The sequence below is a fragment of the Neovison vison genome, chromosome 11 (genome assembly GCF_020171115.1).
Source record: "Neovison vison isolate M4711 chromosome 11, ASM_NN_V1, whole genome shotgun sequence".
Lineage (NCBI taxonomy): Eukaryota > Metazoa > Chordata > Mammalia > Carnivora > Mustelidae > Neogale > Neogale vison.
The window spans coordinates 99,434,120-99,454,084 of NC_058101.1; the positions used below are offsets into that span (position 1 = coordinate 99,434,120).

General features: G+C 40.0%; 1 protein-coding gene across 3 annotated transcripts in view; it reads right to left on the reverse strand.

Moving 5' to 3' along the window:
- Nucleotides 1-19,965, reverse strand: part of EGF (epidermal growth factor) — an 89,343-nt gene that overhangs the window by 59,346 nt on the left and 10,032 nt on the right. For 2 of the 3 annotated variants that reach the window (XM_044224260.1, XM_044224258.1), the window contains exons 2-5: nt 10,227-10,450; nt 8,016-8,197; nt 7,420-7,647; nt 6,225-6,427 (exon numbers count right to left, since the gene is read on the reverse strand). In XM_044224260.1, coding sequence (XP_044080195.1) covers nt 6,225-6,427; nt 7,420-7,647; nt 8,016-8,197; nt 10,227-10,450 — 837 coding nt within the window. The remainder of the gene's footprint in view (nt 1-6,224; nt 6,428-7,419; nt 7,648-8,015; nt 8,198-10,226; nt 10,451-19,965) is intronic. The other variant, XM_044224259.1, reaches the window with a different exon arrangement.

Sequence of the window (19,965 nt, forward strand, 5' to 3'; positions counted from 1 at the left end):
GAGTCAAACTGCTTAATGAAGAAACACAATTAGCATCCAGGGCACAGGAAATTCTGCATTCTTCATCTAGATCCACTATTATTTATCACTTTTTTGTACTTTTCTCCTACCTCTCGCCTCCACGTACCTGTGCTCTTACCATCATCATCGCACTCATTCCATGGTCATGACGATGATGTAAATATGCTTCTTTTTTCCATTAACCAATAAGCTTCTTGAGGCTAAGGGGCGAATCCCATTCACATTTTATAGCCCAAACAGCACCCAGCATGGTGCCTTTCACAACACGGGTACACTACAGACATAGGCTTCACGCACCAAAAAACCCTGTGATCATGTCACCTGCAACTTAACTCCTACTTAGTGTTAGAACTCAGACAGTCAGTGTCCACTTGCCCAGTACCCCTTCCAAGCTACCATGGTGCCCATGGTTTGCATGGTCCTCATGAGCAATATATATCACTCTTCAACGATGAAGATAGCCATAACAGCATCACAATTCTCCTCTAAGTGGTTAGGCTGAGGATGCCACCTGAATTCAGGCACTAAACATGTTATTATTTATTTATTTATTTATTTGACAGACAGAGATCACAAGTGGGCAAAGAGGCAAACAGAGAGAGAGGGAGAAGCAGGCTCCCTGCTGAGCAGAGAGCCCAATGAGGGGCTCCATCATGGGATCATGACCTGAGCCGAAGGCAAAGGCTTTAAGCCACTGAGCCACCCAGGCGCCCCAAGGCGCTAAACACTTTAAAAGGTCATTTTAGGAAGTGGCAAAACATAGAGGATTGAGGGCTATATTTTTGCTTAATCTTCTTAATCTTCCGCTGTTCTTTAGCTTCAAATTAGGCCAAAGCAAGCATTCATCCAGCTGCTGCTGACCTCAGATAACACCCCTTCCCACAGCTCAGCAGGGCAGCTTAATTACCTCTGAGATCAAATTAAAGCTCCTAATCGTGGCGTTAATGTCCACCACCAATTGCGCCTTGGATACTTGCCTGCCTAACACACAGGCTCTCTGAGCTCTTCTACCGCTGAGTTAATCTGTAGATTTCACCCTGGCCCAATTCTGAAGTAATGTAGGTGGGCTCTCCCCCATAGACTTTTCTCAAATTCAGTGTAAGACTCGCCTCATCAAGAAAGCCTTTCTAGGGGCGCCTGGGTGGCTCAGTGGGTTAAGCGGCTGCCTTCGGCTCAGGTCATGATCTCAGGGTCCTGGGATCGAGGCCCACATCGGGCTCTCTGCTCAGCAGGGAGCCTGCTTCCTCCTCTCTCTCTGCCTGCCTCTCTGCCTGCTTGTGATCTCGCTCTGTCAAATAAATAAATAAAATCTTTCAAAAAAAAACAAAAAGCCTTTCTAGGATCTTCAGTTTGAACCCATTCCCTTTAACCATTCTTATACCTCATTATCAGCACCCCTAGTATTTAGCACATACAATATAAAATTCAAAGAACATTTTATAAAGCATTTACATTATCTCATTTAATTTTCATAACAAGCCCTTGAGCTATGCAGCACACATGTATCTTTCATGTTACAGATTAGGAAACCGTGTCTTAAGGATCAATAAGGGGTAAACCTGAGACGCAAGCTCAAGCCTTCTGGCCGTAGACCCATCGCTTGACTGATAGATAGATACGCACACGCTTGTGTGTATGTTTATGTGTATACTCATATGTATGTGCATATATATAACTATGGGTTTTTATAGAATAAATATATATTATATATACAATATTATAGTTTTTCTTTTTTTTTTAAGATTTTATTCAATTATTTGAGAGAGAGAGAATGAGAGAGAGAGAAAGCACGTGAGGATGGAGGGTCAGAGGGAGAAGCAGACTTCCCACTGAGCAGGGAAACCAATGTGGGACTCGATCCTGGAACTCCAGGATCATGACCTGAGCCAAAGGCAGTCGCTTAACCAACTGAGCCACCCATGTGCCCCAGAACCTAGTTACGTTTTGTTTCATTTATTTATTGTCTTCCTCAGTAATGAGTTTCCTGAATAAATGACTTCTTCAATTTCCTCAAAAACCTTCCCAGACTATATAATATAGGCTTATTCTTCTTTGTTAATGGAAAATAATGAGGAAGAAAATACAAGAATAGTCTCTGGGAATTCTTAACTACAGTAAAAACAAAGACCACTTAGCCAGAATTCATCTACTTGGCATCCTCATTCATCTAAACCCCTCTAAGCGAACCGCAGTGAACAGGGTAAATATAGAGACTGGATTTTCATTACAGGCAACAGAATTGTTGATTGGTTTTAACCAAGGAATGGCATGATTGGGCTCTCATTTCTGAAGGGTTATGCTCCCTGCAGCATGGAGAAGGGAGGCAGGGATACGGATTAAGTAGAATGTAGGGATGAATTGCTGCCGAATAGGGCACTAGTGGTTAGACTGCAGGCAGGGGAATTGTTAGAGGCTGGAGGTTAATTTCATGGAGAGGGAGTGAGGAAAGAGTGAGGAAAGGCTCACGCCTGGATTTCTGTCTTGGGAGATGGAGGTGAGTCTTCACTCATTGAGATGGGGACCCTGAAGCTTGGGAGATAAGGTGTGAAAGTTAGTAGGTCAATTATTTTCTTTGTGCCTAAAGCATTTGCAAAATATTCAAGCAGAAAGGCTCAGAAGGCAGATAAATATACGGGCATTGATAAGGAAGTTTTCCAAGTGCCCCTGCAGGACCCTGAGCCTGCAGGGTGCAGAAGCAAGCAGGTGTGGCCCAGATGAGGTGAGCACATCAGGAAACCACCCTAATGGTGAAACCAGTGGCTCTGCTGTGTGGACTTGGGGCTCAGCCTCCTATGGCAGCCAGTTCCTCTGTAACCAGCCCAACGAAATGGACAAGCCAAGGAGTATTTAAACCAACAAATTACTGTAGTCTTCCTTGCAAAGTTGTGTGGCTTTGCTCGTTTGTAAACCTCACCCTTGCCCTTGGGTGGACAGTGTTCATTGGGGCTGCTCATGTTCGCATGCTATGAATAAATCCCCAATGTTTTAAATCAATTTTCTCTGCAGCTCAACTGTTATTGTGCCTCAGTCTCTCTTTTTTTAATTGGTCTAGATCTCAAGAAAAAGGTCTGGGCTAGAAACAATAGATTCAGGAGTCAAGTGGGCTGGTGCATAGAAAATAAAATAGGAAAATGCCATAGGTTGTATGGCCCTTAGAGACTAACAACGCACTTGACCATATGAATGATTCTGAGAAGTCACTTGGGGAAAAGACTCCCTGTTGAATTTTATTTAACCCAGTATGTCTAAATCATTTGACCCTGAAACTTTTTTGCCCCCAAATGACCCCATTAAATCCCAGAGAACCAGTGTTTTGTAGAACATGCTTTGATAAATGATAGTTTAGGCATTTGCATGAAGAAAGTCTATTGGTACTCACATGCATATACTTAAATTTTATGTAAAACATAAGGCCAACTAGGTTACATGATTTTTCTCAGTCATTTGCCCGTTGAAGTAATCTCACTACTAAATGCCTTGCAAACCAAAGTACGACCACCATCCACCTCTCCAGAGGAGCTGAAGTCATAAGCTCACTATCCAGGAGGAACTAGCCAGCAGCTAGAAGCAGCATGTCTTTAAATGTGAAGGCACTTGGAGAAGCTGAGAGCAGCTTTACATAACCTGCGTAGGGAGTGACAATTGCACATTTTCATCTTCACCCATACAATCAAGAGATTGACATGAAGAATTCCTGCTCTACCAGGCACTAACATAATTTAAACCTATTTAATGGTGGCTACTGTAACAGTAATTTTGGAAATCAAAAGTCCTTTGCCCTTGGCATATACGTGAAGCGGGTTCTTTGGTCACCAGCTGGAGCCAATATCTCCAATATCACCTGCCTTCTGCATTTCAAATCTGCCAACAGCTCTGCAGCTGGCCGTGGCCTCCCAACCAAAGTCCATGTTTTGCCAGAGGGTTGAAACTGTTCTTTAATGAATCACTGTAGATTTTCTACTAAACTTCATGCTTTTAATGATCATATTTGACCTCCCTTTCAAAAAAGCTGAATAATAGCAGAGGATTCTGAAGAGCTCAAGTGTTTATGGTAGAAAGAACAATAACTGACAGACTCATCACCAGGATTGTTTTCTCTCCCAAACCCCTCATTAACAAGCTGTGTAATCTTGAATAATACACTCTACTTCTCCAGGTTTCAGATTTCTCAATTATGAAATGAGTACAATAGTTGCCAACCTTTCTGCGTCACAATGTTACCATGGCAAGCCAGTAAGATAACGGTCACAAAAACACTTTGGAAAGCGTGCACTTATACAGAAATGTAAGAGACAATGATGGACGTATCTATAACGATTACAAGTGAGGCTCAATAATTACTTATTCATAGTACTGTTGGTTCTAATTTGGTGGTGAGTCACCACCACTTGGACAATGAGTCATATGTGAAGAAAGCTGGAGTCAAAATTTCCCATGGAAGGTATCTGGCGGAATATCAGATTCGCCACCTCACTGCATAGAATACGGTCACCATCTCATTTATAACACTGTCACTAGGTAGTTACTTAATGTTATGCTCCAACCCACAGCTGAATTGTTTCCCACAACTTCCGCTTTGTAAATTAAATCAGTTTTTTAAAAAAATAATTTATCTGAATAAACACTTCATCTCTTGGAATTTATTTCATCCTTGGAAGTTCCTCATCACTTGCATTGAAAGCAGAGTTGTTACGCAAGTTAAATTATGGTTTCTACCTAAGTTTTTAAAGAAATCAGTTAAAAAGTCCTCACAGGGGGCACCTGGATGGCTCAGTGGGTTAAAGTCTCTGCCTTCGGCTCAGATCATGATCCCAGGGTCTCGGGATCGAGCCCCGAGTCAGGCTCTCTGCTCTGAGGGGAGCCTGCTTCCTCCCCTCTCTTTCTCTGCCTGCCTCTCTGCCTACTTGTGATCTCTGTCTGTCGAATAAATAAATAAAATCTTTAAAAAAAAAAAAGTCCTCACACTATTAGTTAGCTCTTTGAGGATATAAGAAATAGTAATGTTATTTCCCCTAGATTCCAGCCTCCCTTCAGCAATCTCATGCCTGTCCTTCTGTTCAGTTCCACAGCTCTCTTCAGGACCTGTGTCTAGGGTGGGAAAAGACACATTCATCTACGAACTGCAGCAGGGACCCACAGTCCCTACCATTTCCCACACTACCGCCAAACCCTAGTGGTACCCAACAGATAGAAGGAAAACAAAGAATTCCATCTCAGAACCTCTCCCGGCTAATTGAGGATGAGAGTAAATATATGTCAGAGTCTGCTTGAAATTAAACTTTTACATATAGAAAATGTTAGTACATCATTTGTGTGGTATATGTACCACATTGAGGAGTCTACTTTAAAAAAAGTGTATGCTAAAGAATTCAGAGACTGCATTTGGAAGTAGAAATTTGGGACTACAAATAGATTCAGTCAAACCATCCATTTTAGTAATGTTATCTAAAATTCTTCATTTATAAGTATATCAGTAACCACTGAATGTAGGGAGGTTTAAATAATAAACAAACAAATGAATATTAGGCATGGTCCCTGCCTGTACAATATTTATAATCAAGTGGGAGATAAAATAAAAAAGAAAGCAAGATAATATGTAATTACATCTTGGGATAAGTTCAGAGAAGAGTGTACTGAAGAGGTTCCTCTTGACTGGATGACCAGAGAAGGCTAATCTGAGAACATGATACTTAAGCTAGAACTGAAGACAAAGTCTAGGCTGAGAAAGGAGTGACAGCAAAAGCCTGAAGGCATGAAAGGGACAGCATATTTGAGCAACTATGGAAAGACTTGAGTCAGATTCTAGCGAGGGGAGGAGGGGGAGTGTTAGATCAGTTTCATCAAATATTGATAGGCCTGGTAAAATGTTACATTTCAATCTAAATGCAAAGGAAAGCTTTTGAAGGATTTTTAGCAGGGGAGTTCATGGATCAGATTAACTATTTAAAGGCAAGAGGGAAAAACAGAAAGATTAGTTGAGGGGCTACTACAACAGGCCAGGCAAGAAATGTTGGTTGTTGGACTGTAGAGGAGAAAAGTGGATATTAGAGATGTATTTAGAAGGTAGAATGAAAAGGATTTGGCAGTAGACTGAAAATTGGCGCAGTGGAAGACACCAAGGATGGCCCCTAATTGTCTGGCTTCAGCAGGTAGATGGGTGGGGACAAAATACCAGACTCTGTTCAAGGTCAAAGATGACTCACCAGGTGCCCAGGCATTACTCTCTGCCTTGGGCTGTAAGAGTGGATGAACTACTTTGATTCTACCAGGTGGTACAAATGATGGGTCGAGGTTGATTCTAACCATATCTTTCCCGGTGTGTTTGTTAGCTATCCAAATTGTCTTCTTTTTCCATGTTGAATAGAAGATCTGATCACCAAAAAGGGACATTGCAAACAAATTGTGCCTAAAAAACAAAACAAACAAACAAACAAAAAACCAGAAAAATATAAAGAATGGCAGAACATTTGTTCCCAGGCTTATTAACGTTTCACTTCATTTCAATTTATTGACTGAATTTTAATTACCTACCTTTTCGATTATATCCCACTTAGGTTTAGAAGCAGATATTAAGTTTAAAATTTTATTTACTCATAATCTGAATTAATGGGGTATAATTTCTAGCTTCAGATTCATTGTCCCATTCTTTTGCTAATCAGCATTTAAGTGTGATTAAAGTAGAAATAGAGAAGAAAATAGAAATACTCCAAGAGTGGATTCTGGTTGTATCCATTTCACACTTCACTAGTTTCTGCCTCTTACCACAAGCTGGTGAGTCAGTTACAGGCAAGATAGCATATCAAATGAAACATAATTGCTTCACAAATATAGGACATAGTAATTCCAAAAAGAACAACTATAACCTATAACCAACATGTGAGAACTTATTAGATGCCAAAACTCTGTTAAATGTTTTTATTTGCATTTCTTTACTTAATCTTCACAATAACCCTAAAAAATAGTTACTACTATTATCCCCACATTAAAGGAAACTGAGGAGGGGCACCTGGGTGACTCAGATGGATAAGCGTCTGCCTTCAGCTCAGGTCAGGATCTTAGGGTCCTGGGATTGAGCCCCACATCAGGTACCCTGCTCGGTAAGAAGTCTGCTTCTCCCTTTCCCACTTCCCCCCGGCCCCAATTTGTGTTTTCTCTCTCAAATAAATAAATAAAATATTTAAACACACACACACGCACACACACACACACACACCAAAAAAGGAAACTGAGGAAAAGTCATGTAATCTTCCCAAAGTCACTTGTCCAATAAATGATAAATCTAGGACTTGTACTCATCAAGCCTTTTGGACTTCCAAATCTGTGCTAAGCCATTCTACCAGTTCAGCTGGACAAACTTAATTGGCAATTGCTTTAATTTACACTAAAACCCAAACTTACCGTGTAAGGTGTTTGCTAAAATGGACAGAACCTCCGTCATAATTACAGGAACAAATATAAGAATTTCTTCCTTCTCTGTTGTACTGAATCCAAAAAAGCCGTTTATCAAGCACATCCACTGACACAGCTGTTACTCTTCCTGACGTCTCTAACAGAATCTTCTCTTCTAGGCCATTCAGGTCTGCTCTGTGAAGGCTGCCAGCCACCTCTGAAGACCAAAATATAACCCTGAGAGCAAACACATTATATAGGCATGTAATTGAAGGTAAAGTCACTTAAATGGCCAACTCTCAGTGTGACAGCAGTCCCTGGATAGCCACTCAGGATGAGTTGGACTATTTTGAAGGAAATTCCAATTCAAACAATATTTATTGCTCTGCTATGGAAATTCCATGTAATTTCAAGTTAAAAAAGGAATTAGGCTTCTCTAGAAGGAAATCGTGGTAGTCAAGAGCCCCACTTGTAGAGGGAAGCCTGCCTTGGTTCAAATCCAGGCAACCTTCTCAGGGAGGAGGTCCTTCTGAGTTCAAAATGTTGATTCTATGAATTATCATCCAACTTTTATATATATTTCAATGTCTGAAAACAGCAGTTACCTTTCTACTGGATCAATTGCTACATTTGCAGGATAGCTTAAGGTGCTTAAGAGAACTCGAGAATTGTTTCCTTTCATATCTGTTATTGTAATCATTCCTTCCTGTTGATTTGACCAAATAAGTTCTTCATTTATCCAATTTATTGCCATTCCTGAAACATTTTTCTCTATATTGCATACTCTCTGTAAAATCAAATTTCAAAATATTACTATTTTCTCATTCACATCAACATTGTTTTTATCTTTATGTATAAAAGTCTATTCTTTTAAATACTTGTCATTTTTTGTGCATTCATAAAACTATTTAAATCATGAAATAGTCACAGATACGGTGCCATTGTTTTGATGGAGCAATGTTAACCCTCCCTCATGAATATTTCTGGGCTTTAAAGTGAAAAATTATCCTAGGCTTATTGAAATTAAGCAATCAACCATAATGCATTAACAAATTCAACTATAATAAGAGAGGTTTCCATGCTATCTTAAAGACAGTTTATCCATTTACTAATGGAATTTTCCACATTCTCAGCTGAACCCAATTCTAAGCTTTGCCAAAATCTGGCAAGATGCCCTTGACCTTTGTGCACAGACTTCTAAAAGAAATCAATTTCTCATTAGAGCCCCACTTTCCTGGCCCCTTCTCTTCCATCAGGCCCCACTTTTTCTACAAGTCTTCGGTGCCCTCACATTGTGACCGTATGGCCCAAAGACCAGAGCCTCTCCTTATGCCCCTTGGGTACAGTTTCCTGCTCTGTAGTGGTAAAATGACCAAACAATAACCTCTTTTACCTCCTAATTCCAGCATGTGCAGGTAAACCGGTCAGTCTTCTTGGGGGGTGGAGGGTGGGAGATAGGGAGAAACTAATTTGTGTGGTTGCAGATTTCCTTGGTTTGTTAATATTCCCACCACAGCTGATTTCTAGCCACTGACATGACATCACTGAACTCAGATTTTGCAGAGATTAGTCTCATAAAATTCCCCTATTCCTATACCTCATGCAAAGTAATCGAGCCAAGCCATTGAACCAGCTGCCAACATATTAATATATTAGCTCACCCAGGTGAATTGTATTTTTTTAAATATTTTATTTATTTATTTGTTAGAGAGAGAGAGAGAGAGAGCACAGGCAGACAGAATGGCAGGCAGAGGCAGAGGGAGAAGCAGGCTCCCCAGTGAGCAGGGAGCTGGATATGGGGCTTGATCATGACCTGAGCCAAAAGCAGGCGCTTAACCAACTGAGCCACCCAGGCATCCCCCAGGTGAATTTTAACAGGTGTTTTTTGTAACACTGTTTTAACCCAAAGGAGAGGGATATAATGGTGGATTTTCAGCACCAGGTCAATCCTTTCCTAATGATTTGACACAAATTCACAAGTATTTAACTTTTTTCCCTAGTCTATGACGGGAAACTCTCCAGATTTTGAGATTCAAGATTTTTGAAACTATTTTACAGGTGGCTGGAGAATAATGAGTAACCATTCTTGTTAAAGGTGACATTAGTAAGTCCCAGAATGTGATAAAAGAAATTAGCACTTAAGTGAAGCTTTTAAGAATAACTGAAGGGAGAAAGAGTTGAAGAAAAACAAATGAAACAGTGGGCACTTTGTGCTGGGAATAAACACTTAAAGTTTCTCCAGTCACGCGTCTCTGTAATCCATCTCTCAGGAATCTAGAGAACATTCCTCCTGGGACTCATTTAAGGGTTCCACCAGTCACAGAGAAAGATCAAAGATCTTTTGTACGTACTTGAAGCAAAATACTTTTTATCTGACACGTGCTTTATTATTTTTTTCCCCCAGAGTGCAAACACCTTAAAAATCAAAAAAGGTGGAGCGCCTGGGGGAGGTGGGGCTCAGATGGTTGGGCATCTGCCTTTGGCTCAGGTCATGACCCCGGAGTCCTGGGTGACAACCACTGGAGCCAAAAGTAATCATGTAAGTAATCTCTTTTAACCATGAAGTGGTGACCTGACTTAATAAATTTATATAGTTTCAAAATTCCATTGACATCTTGACTCCTTTTGGGATCTTCTGAGTATCAGTGCCACATTGATGAGTTTGTTCAGTAACATGCCACAGATACAAATTAAACAAATGTCAGAAATATTTCAATTGAAATGTAATTTTCATTCATCTGTTCATTACAAATTAATGATACCATGTTTGTCAACCTATACAAAAATCCCTTAAATGCTTTAGGGTTGTACTTTACCTCTTGCCTTGTCCCATTCAGAAAAACTCTTTGCAGAAGTTTTCTTTCTAGATCTACCCAATAGATTCTTCCCTTATTGTAGTGAAAATCCATGATCACTGATACACCAGCATCTGCCACCAATTGCTCATGATTAGTTCCTTCCAGGTCAATCCTAAAGATACTGTTTCCATGGGAGAAAATTAAGAAGGGTGCAGGACCTGGGTGGGAAGAGAGAAACCAAACTGTATGTTTTCAATATTTCATCTGATTTAGACTAAATATTTCCCCATGGCAACCAATACAAGTAGGTTTAATTTTTAATTCCTGGTTTTGTATTTTCAGTAAAAAAGATTATATGAAGAACATGTTCCTGTGGATGTTCTCCATTAATTTCACAAATCATCTTCTTCACAAATGGATTGTAAGAAATGTACATTGTCAAGGAAATGTTCAGGAAAAAAGAACTATTTGAAGAGAAAACCATGTTCTACTCTCACCTGTAAAATGCCATTTTATATGAAAAAAGAAGCCACCTCCTAAACTCTGTTTTGGATAAGCTCTGGATGAATATAAATTTTAATTATGCAAAATGGAAATAATATTACAGATATTATCATTTTGGAAATGGGACCCACCTCCTCTTCTTACCTTATGAACAGAACTTCAGGGTAATGACAGAGAAGATAGGGGAAACAAAGGGCCTTTTTTTTTTTTTTTTTTTTTAGGATTTTATTTATTTATTTGAGAGAGTGAGATCATGAGCAGGAAGGAAGGGTAGAGGGAGCAGGGAGCTCAATGCAGGACTCGATCCCAGGACCCAGAGATCATGACCCAAGCTGAAGGCAGACATCCAACTGACTAGGCCACCCAGGTGCCCGAAAACAAGAGGTCTTAAGCAGAAGCAAGAACACACCCTGTGAATGCTCTGAAGTGTGTTGTCCCTGATAGCATTGCCATATAAAACACAGGCTTCCCAGTCAAGTTTGAGTTGCATATATATTGCACGGGACATACTTACGCCAAAAAATTATTTCACTATTTACCTGAAATTCAAATTTAACTAGTTGCTCTATATTTTTATTTCTGAATTGGGGTGGTGGATCTCCCTGGATTTTTGATTCCTGCAGGACCGAGCCCTGAACCCTAACCCTATTGTCTCCTGTTCCAGGCGATGGCCACCTTCCCACTTGGACTCCGGAGTAGTCAACTCCTGCTAGGGAATTCAATACTTCTCTTTGGAAACCGCGGCACCAGTGATTAGCTGACTCCGCACAGAGCTTGCCTTTGATGCTTCAGAAGAATGCCAGAGAAGAGCTTTGTCTCCTGCAGCCCGGTTAAATGCCTTGGTCTCTTCTGCCTGAGCTCCTTCCACTGCGCCTTTAAAAAACTGTGGAAACTCTGGGATGAGTGGGCCACTGGAGATGAATGCTATCATAGTCTAGCTTCCCCACTAGGTTTACATTATTCTGTTTTCACATTAGCTTTTAATACCTTAATGTGACATAGTAAATGTGTTTATTGTTCTAAGGATTAAATGAAATGATGGATTAACCTCCTCTTACTCAGGGATTATGTTCAACAGTCAGAAGACATTAACTCCACTTTAGAGGATATCAGAATAGATACAAGAGGAAGGAAGAAGTGCAAGATCCTGAGAGTTTGAAACAGATGCCAGCACGAGTGTTCAAGTGAATTAGCTCCATCACTCTTCTTGTATCTTTCCCGTGAGAGAAGATCCCTGCGCAGATACGGAGGACAGCCCATTTTCTTTTTTAAAGATTTTATTTGTTTACTTGACAGAGAGAGACCACAAGTAAGCAGAGAGGCAGGCAGAGAGAGGGGGAAGCAGGCTCCTTGCTGAGCAGAGAGCCCAACGCAGGGCTCGATCCCAGGACCCTGAGATCATGACCTGAGCTGAAGGCAGAGGCTTAACCCACTGAGCCACCCAGGCGCCCCAAGGAAAGCCCATTTTCTACTGCCACTCCAGCTGTGGAACCAGAGGTACCATAGAAGAAATGGGAAGGGCCCTGAACTGAGAGCTGAGAGGCACTGGCACCACAGCTTCCCTACACATCTCACAAGACCTCCCTGCCCACGTCAGGGAATTACTGGGGAAGAAATAAAATTATTCGGCTGCTAATTCCAACTCAACCACCAACCAGTGGTGGGTCCTTGGGAAACATCACTGAATTTCCTCATCTGAACTAGATCTATGATTTCCAGTTTACCAAGTGTAAGAATCATCTGGAGTGTCTATTAAAAACACAGATTGCTAGCCCTCAGCCTAGCCCTACTGAATTGGAATCTCAAGGGAGGGGATCTGCAAAAAGGCACACACACACTCACAGCACCCTGTGTGATTCCTGCCAACAATTTTGGGGAACACTGAATTACGTAATATACAGGGTCCTTTCAGTTCTAAGAGACTATGATAAACCCTGGATGCCATGATTAACCAGTGAATCGGAAAAATCTGAAGAGAATATTCATTAGTATTCTTCTGCCTTGGTCTGAGTTACAATCTTCATTTTACTTATGTAACTGATTTTATTTTATTTTTATTTCTTAAAAGATTTTATTTATTTATTTATTTATTTATTTATTTATTTGAGAGGGAGAGTGAGCGAGAGAGCACAAGCAGAAAGACAGGGGAGGGGGTGGAGGAACAGAGGGAGAAAGAGAAGCAGACTCCCCACTGAGTAGGGAGCCCCATGTGGGACTCGATCCCAGGACCCAGGATCATGATCAGAGCCAAAGGCAGATGCTTAACTGACTGAGCCACCCAGGCACCCCATGTAACTTCTTTCAAAACCCTGTTCATTTCTTTTCCTACACTGTTAGCATCATTTTGTCAGCCCAGGGCCTGGGTAAGTATCTGTAGACTTGAAATGTAATACAGTTTTTTAAAAGAATGAAAGACTTTGAGAATCAGGGTTGGTGGAATAGTCATTCTATACTACCACTGGAAATGATAAATCAGTTAAGGTTTTTCAGACCTGTCAGTGACTCTGTACACATCGGTGTGTGGTACAATCCATGGATTTGAATGTCAGCAGGGTATGCATGTTTGAACAGCTAAACTTGCCCCTGTCAAAATCTGTGCCGTTTATTTTGGGTGCCATTCAGCAAAAGGGAAGTGCATAGAAAAGCAAACATCATTTCTAAGGAATACAAACCCAAAGACAGCAAACAGATCACAGCAAACCAATCAGAACCTCTGACTACCCAATCTTGGGGATTCGTAAAGGATCTGCGGAAATTAGGAAGGAGGACAGAATGTTTGGAGCACACTGGTGACTTTTATTAGTGACTCCAAGAACTGGTTCAGAGGTCAGTTAGGACAAGCAGGTTTTGATTGAAGTGGGCAGCAGAAACACAGTATTTCAAAGAGGCACCTCATCAGAGGCTCTGAACTGGTGGAAGTGGCCTCACAGAGGTCAACGAAAGGAGATAGCAAAGGTCCCATCCTGGGGGCAAAGACTCACAGGACCTAGATAACACAGAAACATCCTGCAACCTGATTAACAGCAAATCCTTGTCGTCTCTCAAGCCAGCATGGTACCCTGCTCTCCCCACCTCTGGTATCCAGCTCTAAATCTGGAGATAGACTGAAGGTTCACAGGACAGAGAGTGAAAAGGGAGCTTTGGACCTTCAGGATTCAACACCACCATGGAAAAAGAATGTAGATTTAAACTGACACACCTAGGGAACCTGGTTGGCTCAGTCAGTTAAGTGTCTGCCTTTAGCTGAGGTCATAATCCCAGGGTCCTGGGATCAAGTGCCATCGGGCTCCCTACTTAGCAGGGAGCTTCTCCTGCTTCTCCTGCTCCCTCTGCTCTTCTCCCAACTTGTGCTATCTCTCTCTGTCAAATAAATAAAATCTTAAAAAAATAAATAAACTGATAGACCTGATGGAAGAAAGCTTCATGCTTCCTCTTACTGCTCCCCCCATAAACTCCTGATAAAAGTCACTTATTACTGCCTCTCAAGGGGCTGACTTGAGTAGTAACTTGGGTTTTAAGAAGGCAGGACGTTTTATTTCACTCTAAAAGTCCATCTCCATCTCCTGGCTTTTTGGTTTTTTTGTTGTTGTTGTTGTTGTTGTTTTTAATTACCATACTTGAAAGGGCACATATTTAATTTGAGAGCAATCATAGCTTTCTTCTCAGCGTATTCATTACTGTCAACATTCAAGGCAGGTGAGAGAGACACCAAGTGACCCAGAAATAATACATCCGGAAAGGGGAGCCAGAGAGGTGAATTGAAATCTTAATTCTGTAAGACAAGCTCTGGGGCTCAATTTTGCTTCCTGGAATACCTGAGTGAAGTTTGCCACGTAGTCCCACAGCGGTGGTGGACATGTGTCATCTAAAGCAGAAAGTAGCCTCTACCTAACACTCAGCCTGATTCGTGTCATCAAGCTTAAGAGGTCCACTTCCAGGTTCTCAGGATACTGAGACTAAAAGTTTCTAAAAAATTGTTTTGTTTCTTTTCAATAGGACTTCTCAGTTTTTAATGTGCCATGACACTTTCTGACACTCCAGGAAGGCAGGTGGTGAATATCACCAGAATAATAATAGCCGACATCTTGGGTGTTATCACTAGGGTAGCTCATTGGATGCATTATTTCATTTAATCGGATAACACAGGGAGGTAGGGGCTCGGCATTTTCACTGTATAGAAGAAGAAACTGAAGTTTAGAGCAGTTAATTTGCCATAGTCATGTAGCCAATAAATAACAGATTTATATTATTTATAAATAATAAAGCTATATCTTTCTGGTCACAGAGTCTAGCTTTTAAACATCATCCTGTACTGTTTATTTCCAATTGAATTTAACAGGAACTCTTACCGGGCACTGTCTCATAGTTCAACTGTGTTAAGAAACCCATTCTAGGAAACACTGCTCTAGGCATGTTCACCCTAAGGCCAGATTCTCTGCATTCACGTTCCAGGAACTGATTAGAAAGTGGATCCCTTTAACAAAGGAGCCAAGAGCCTACAGTGAGAAAGGACAATCTCTTTAATAAATGGTGTTGGGAAAACTCATACAGCCACATGCAAAAGAGTGAAACTATGCTACTGTTTATACCCTACACAAAAGTTAATTCCAAATAGATTAAAGACTTGGATGCAAGACCTGAAACCATAAAATTCCTAGAAGAAAACATAAGAGCTAAGCTTCTTAATGTTGGTCTAAGTGCCATCTTTGTGGATCAGACTCCAAAGGCAAGAGTAACAAAAGCAAAAATAAACAAATGGGACTATATCAAATAAAAAAGCTCTGCACACCACAGGAAAGCACCATCAACTGATAAGGCAACCTACTGAATGGAAGAAGATATTTGCAAAGCAGGTATCTGATAAGATATAAATATGCAAAATGTACAGAGAACTACAACTCAACAACAAAAAACCAACCCTATTTAAAAGTAGGGAGAGAATATGAGTCAACATTTCTCCGAAGGAGACCTAAAGATGGCCTAAAGACACATGAAAATATACTCGACATCACTAATTATGCTAGGGAAATGCAAATGGAAACCATGAGATAACACCTTACACCGGTCAGAATAGCTATTATCCAAAAGACAATGAATAGCAAGTGTAACAAATGTTGGTGAGGATGTGAAGAAAAAGGAAACTTCATACACTGTTGGGACTGTAAATTGGCAGAGTCGCTAAAAAAAACAGTAGGCAGATTCCTCAAAAAATTAAGAGTAGAACGACCATAGGAGCCAGCTATTCCATTTCTGGATATTTATCAAAACAACACAAAAATGTTAGTTCAAAAGATGTATGCACCCCTATGTTTACTATAGCATTATTTACAATCACCACTGTAAGAAAACAAATGGAGTGGGGCACCTGGGTGGTTCAGTGGGTTGAGCCTCTGCCTTGGGCTCAGGTCATGGTCTCGGGGTCCTGGGGTCGAGCCCCGCATAGGGCTCTCTGCTCGGCGGGGAGCCTGCTTCCCTCTCTCTCTCTGCCTGCCTCCCTGCCTACTTGTGATCTCTCTCTCTCTGTCAAATAAATAAAATCTTTAAAAAAAAATGGAGTGTCCATCAATACATGAATGAATAAAGATATGGTACATAGATGTACAGAACGGAATATTACACAAAAAGAAACATCTCGCTATTTGTGACAGCATAGATGGACCTAGAGGGTATTGTGGTAAGCAAGAAGTCAGACAGAGAAATTTTACTCCTATCTGGAATGAGGAAGGAAGAACAGGAAAGGAAAGGAAAGGAAAGGAAGAAGGAAAAGGGAAGAGAAGAGAAGGAAAAAGAAAGGAAAGAAAAGAAAAAACAAAAGGAAAGAAAAGAAGAGGAGGAAAGAAAAAGGAAGGCGGGCAGGAGGGAGGCATAAAATAAAACAAACATAAATGCAGAGAACAGACTAGTGGTTTCTAGAGGGGAAGGGAGTGAACCATTTGGGATGGATGGTAACTAGACTTGTGGTGGTGATGACTTCATTATATGCAGATGTCATATTATAAAGCTATACACCTGAGACTTACATCATCATCATCATAATAATGTTTTTAAAATGGGTCCCTTTAAATGGATTCCTACAATTACATCATCTGGATAACTACATCTCTAATTTTATAATATATTGCACCCCATATATATATATTTCCTATATCTAATGTATTCCTTCCCCATTTTTAAAGCCAGTGGTGCAGACTCTTCAAATCTCTCTCCACTTACACTGTCTTCTTCCCCCTTGCATGTTCCTGCCTCCCTCTTATAAGGACACTGATGATTACCTTTAGGATCCACCTAAATAGTCCAGGATATCCACCCCATTGCAGGATCACATTTGCAGAGTCCCTTTTGCCATATAAGGTAACATTTACAAGTTCCAGAAATTAAAACATAAACATAGGCTGCATTCAGTCTATAACAATAACGTTGAGCATCTTTACATGGACTTAATTAGCATCCTTATATTCTCTTTGGTGAAGAAACTGCTTAAATCCTTTGCCTAGTTTTAGCTATGTTATTTGTTTTCTTATTGTCTTATTTGAAAGATTTTTTAAAAATACACTTTGGATACAAGTGCTTTGTCAGATACATGAATTGCAAATGTTTTCTTCCAGCAGGCAGCATGCCTCTTCATCCTCTTGACACTGCCTTTGGCAGAGCCAAAGTTTTCATTTTGGTGAGGTACAATTTATCAACTTTTTTCCCCTCTTCTGTTTATCATGCTTTTGGTGTCATTTCTAAGAACTATTAACCCCAAAACAAAGATTTCTCCTTTTTTTTCCCCCTAAAAATTTTGTAGTTTTACATCTTAAATTTAGATCTACGATCCATTTTGAGTTCATCTTTGCAAAGGTAGGTGGTTCAGGTTGAGGTTCATTATTTTGCTCATAGGTACCGACTTGGTCCTACATCATTTGTTGAAAAGACTATCCTTTCTCCACTGAATTGCTTTTGCACTTTTGTCAAAGATCAAATGACCATATTACCTCAAGTCCATTTCTGGACATTCTAGTCCATTCCATTAATTTATGCATCTATCTCCAGATTAATACCACAGCTCAGTGTAACTTTTTAAAAATTCATAAAAATGCAGTTTTATAGAACAGTGAGTCCTGTTATAAGGTTCCTGTGCTGTAGGTAATCCCTCGTCTCAAATAAGCATGTTTGAATCTCTCTCATCCTGTCGGCATAAATTATGCTCAATTTCATTTAAAGACTGCTGCTACCAGACTAAACTGCTTTCACCAACATTAAAGCATTAGAAAAGTTTTTCCAGATGTTCACACATACCCACAAACACACACATGTTAAGACTCAGAAATGCCTATTTTGATCTGTCTTCTGTGTTTTTCTACTATATTTCCTACTCTCTGCTCAACATTTCCAGCTGGTGATATCCCACAGTCCCAAAAGTCTCTGTGCATGTGAAAAATTGAGATTATGCAATACCTTCTGATTAGTTTATGTTTACTAAAAAGACTGAATATAACATAAGAATTTAAAAATTTGGCTTAAAGTCCAATGTTTTGATAATTTGATAGCTGTCAGAGACAAACATATTTCACAATTATATTTATGTCAAATGGAAGAACTGCCTTCACTGGCTGTATACACAAAATCATAAAACACATCATTCACAGATTTTATTGAATTAGGCTAGCAAATCTGTATCTTCCTAGATTTCAACCAGTAAATGAAAACTAAGCAGAAGGTGTCTTATTTTCTTTTTACCAATTAGAAAGAACAAAAATTATTTAGAAGGTTTTTTTAAAGTTCCAAAAACTCTGCTCACAAGGTTGTTGTTGTTTTATAAGAGTGCAGACATAAGAATTTTTAATAGGTGGCATACTGACATTAGGTTGTTCAACAACCTAATCACATAACAATGGAGATTTTTCTGAACACCTGTCTTCAAGTGCTCTCTTCATACCCAAGTTTCTTACGATCAGCAGTTACTTCCTCATTGTTAGAACATCACCTTCAATTTGAAGGGGAAAAAATGTCTGATTTTATTTTTTTGAGTAGCATACTAGTAACATCTATTTGTCATCACAGAAAAGGTAAGACAACAACAACAACAACAACAACAAAAACACAATGAGACACTTATTCTTTTTTAAAAAGAAAACTATGGGGTCCTAGGTGGCTCAGTTGGTTAAGCGTCTGCCTTGGCCTCAGATCATGATCGCAGGGTCCTGGGATCAAGCCCCACATCCCGCTCCCTGCTTGGCGGGAGCCCTGTTTCTTCCTCTCCCACTCCTTCTCTTGCTGTCTGTCAAATAAATAAACAAAATCTTAAAAAAAAAAAAAAGAAAGAAAGAAAGAAAGGAAAAGAAAACTATGTAACACTAGCTCTCTTGTGTGCTTTGCTTGAGGATGCTCTATGGCAAGCCTATGGAAAGAATAGGTTCGTGGTTACCGCCCCTCCCATCCAATACAAAGTATCACAAAGAATCCAGTTCAGTCTTGTTTTGGAGAAGTCAAGTCATCAGCGATACCCCACTGCACTTTGTGCAGTTCTAGTTTCAATTTCTTGACAACACTGCTGCCCTGGGAGATTGCCAAGGACTGTGGTATAGGGCCCGCTGTGATCTTACCTAAGAATCTTTTTTGCTGATATGCCAGTAAATTCAATGGTTCCATTGGCACTGGGTACACTTCTACTACTTTTTTCATAACACATTTGTCAATAGATAAAGAAGTCATTGACTATGGGGAAAATTTCTTCTCTGATGCATTTTTCCTTTATTGGTCAATGAAAAAGTATTTGTTCTTTGTGCATTTCATTGTTGAAACAAAGACGAATGCAAGAGTGGCTAAGATCACTAGCACTGAGACAGAAAGCCCCTGTTGATTGTTTCCCAGCACCACTAATTATTAGCTGTCTGACGTTTAGCTCATTACTTAACCTCTCTGCGTATTGGTTTCATCATCTTTAAATGGAGATGATAATAGTACTTACCTCATAGAATTATTATGAAAACTAAACAAATTATTTCATGCCATGTGCTTAGAATTTTTCCTCACATACAATGAGTAGTCATTTAAGTGTTGACTATTACTTTCTGGAAAATGCCATAAGCCAAGCTATATTTAGAAACACCTTTATGTTTACTCAACTCCATAATTTTTATAATACTTTCTCTTCAAAATTTTGGTAATGCTTTCTGTGAAGTTTTCAACAGTGTTTGCTGACAAAAGAACACGTTTTAATCTGTTGTTATGCGGTTTTCCATGTATTATTTTAGCTGTGTTCTACCAC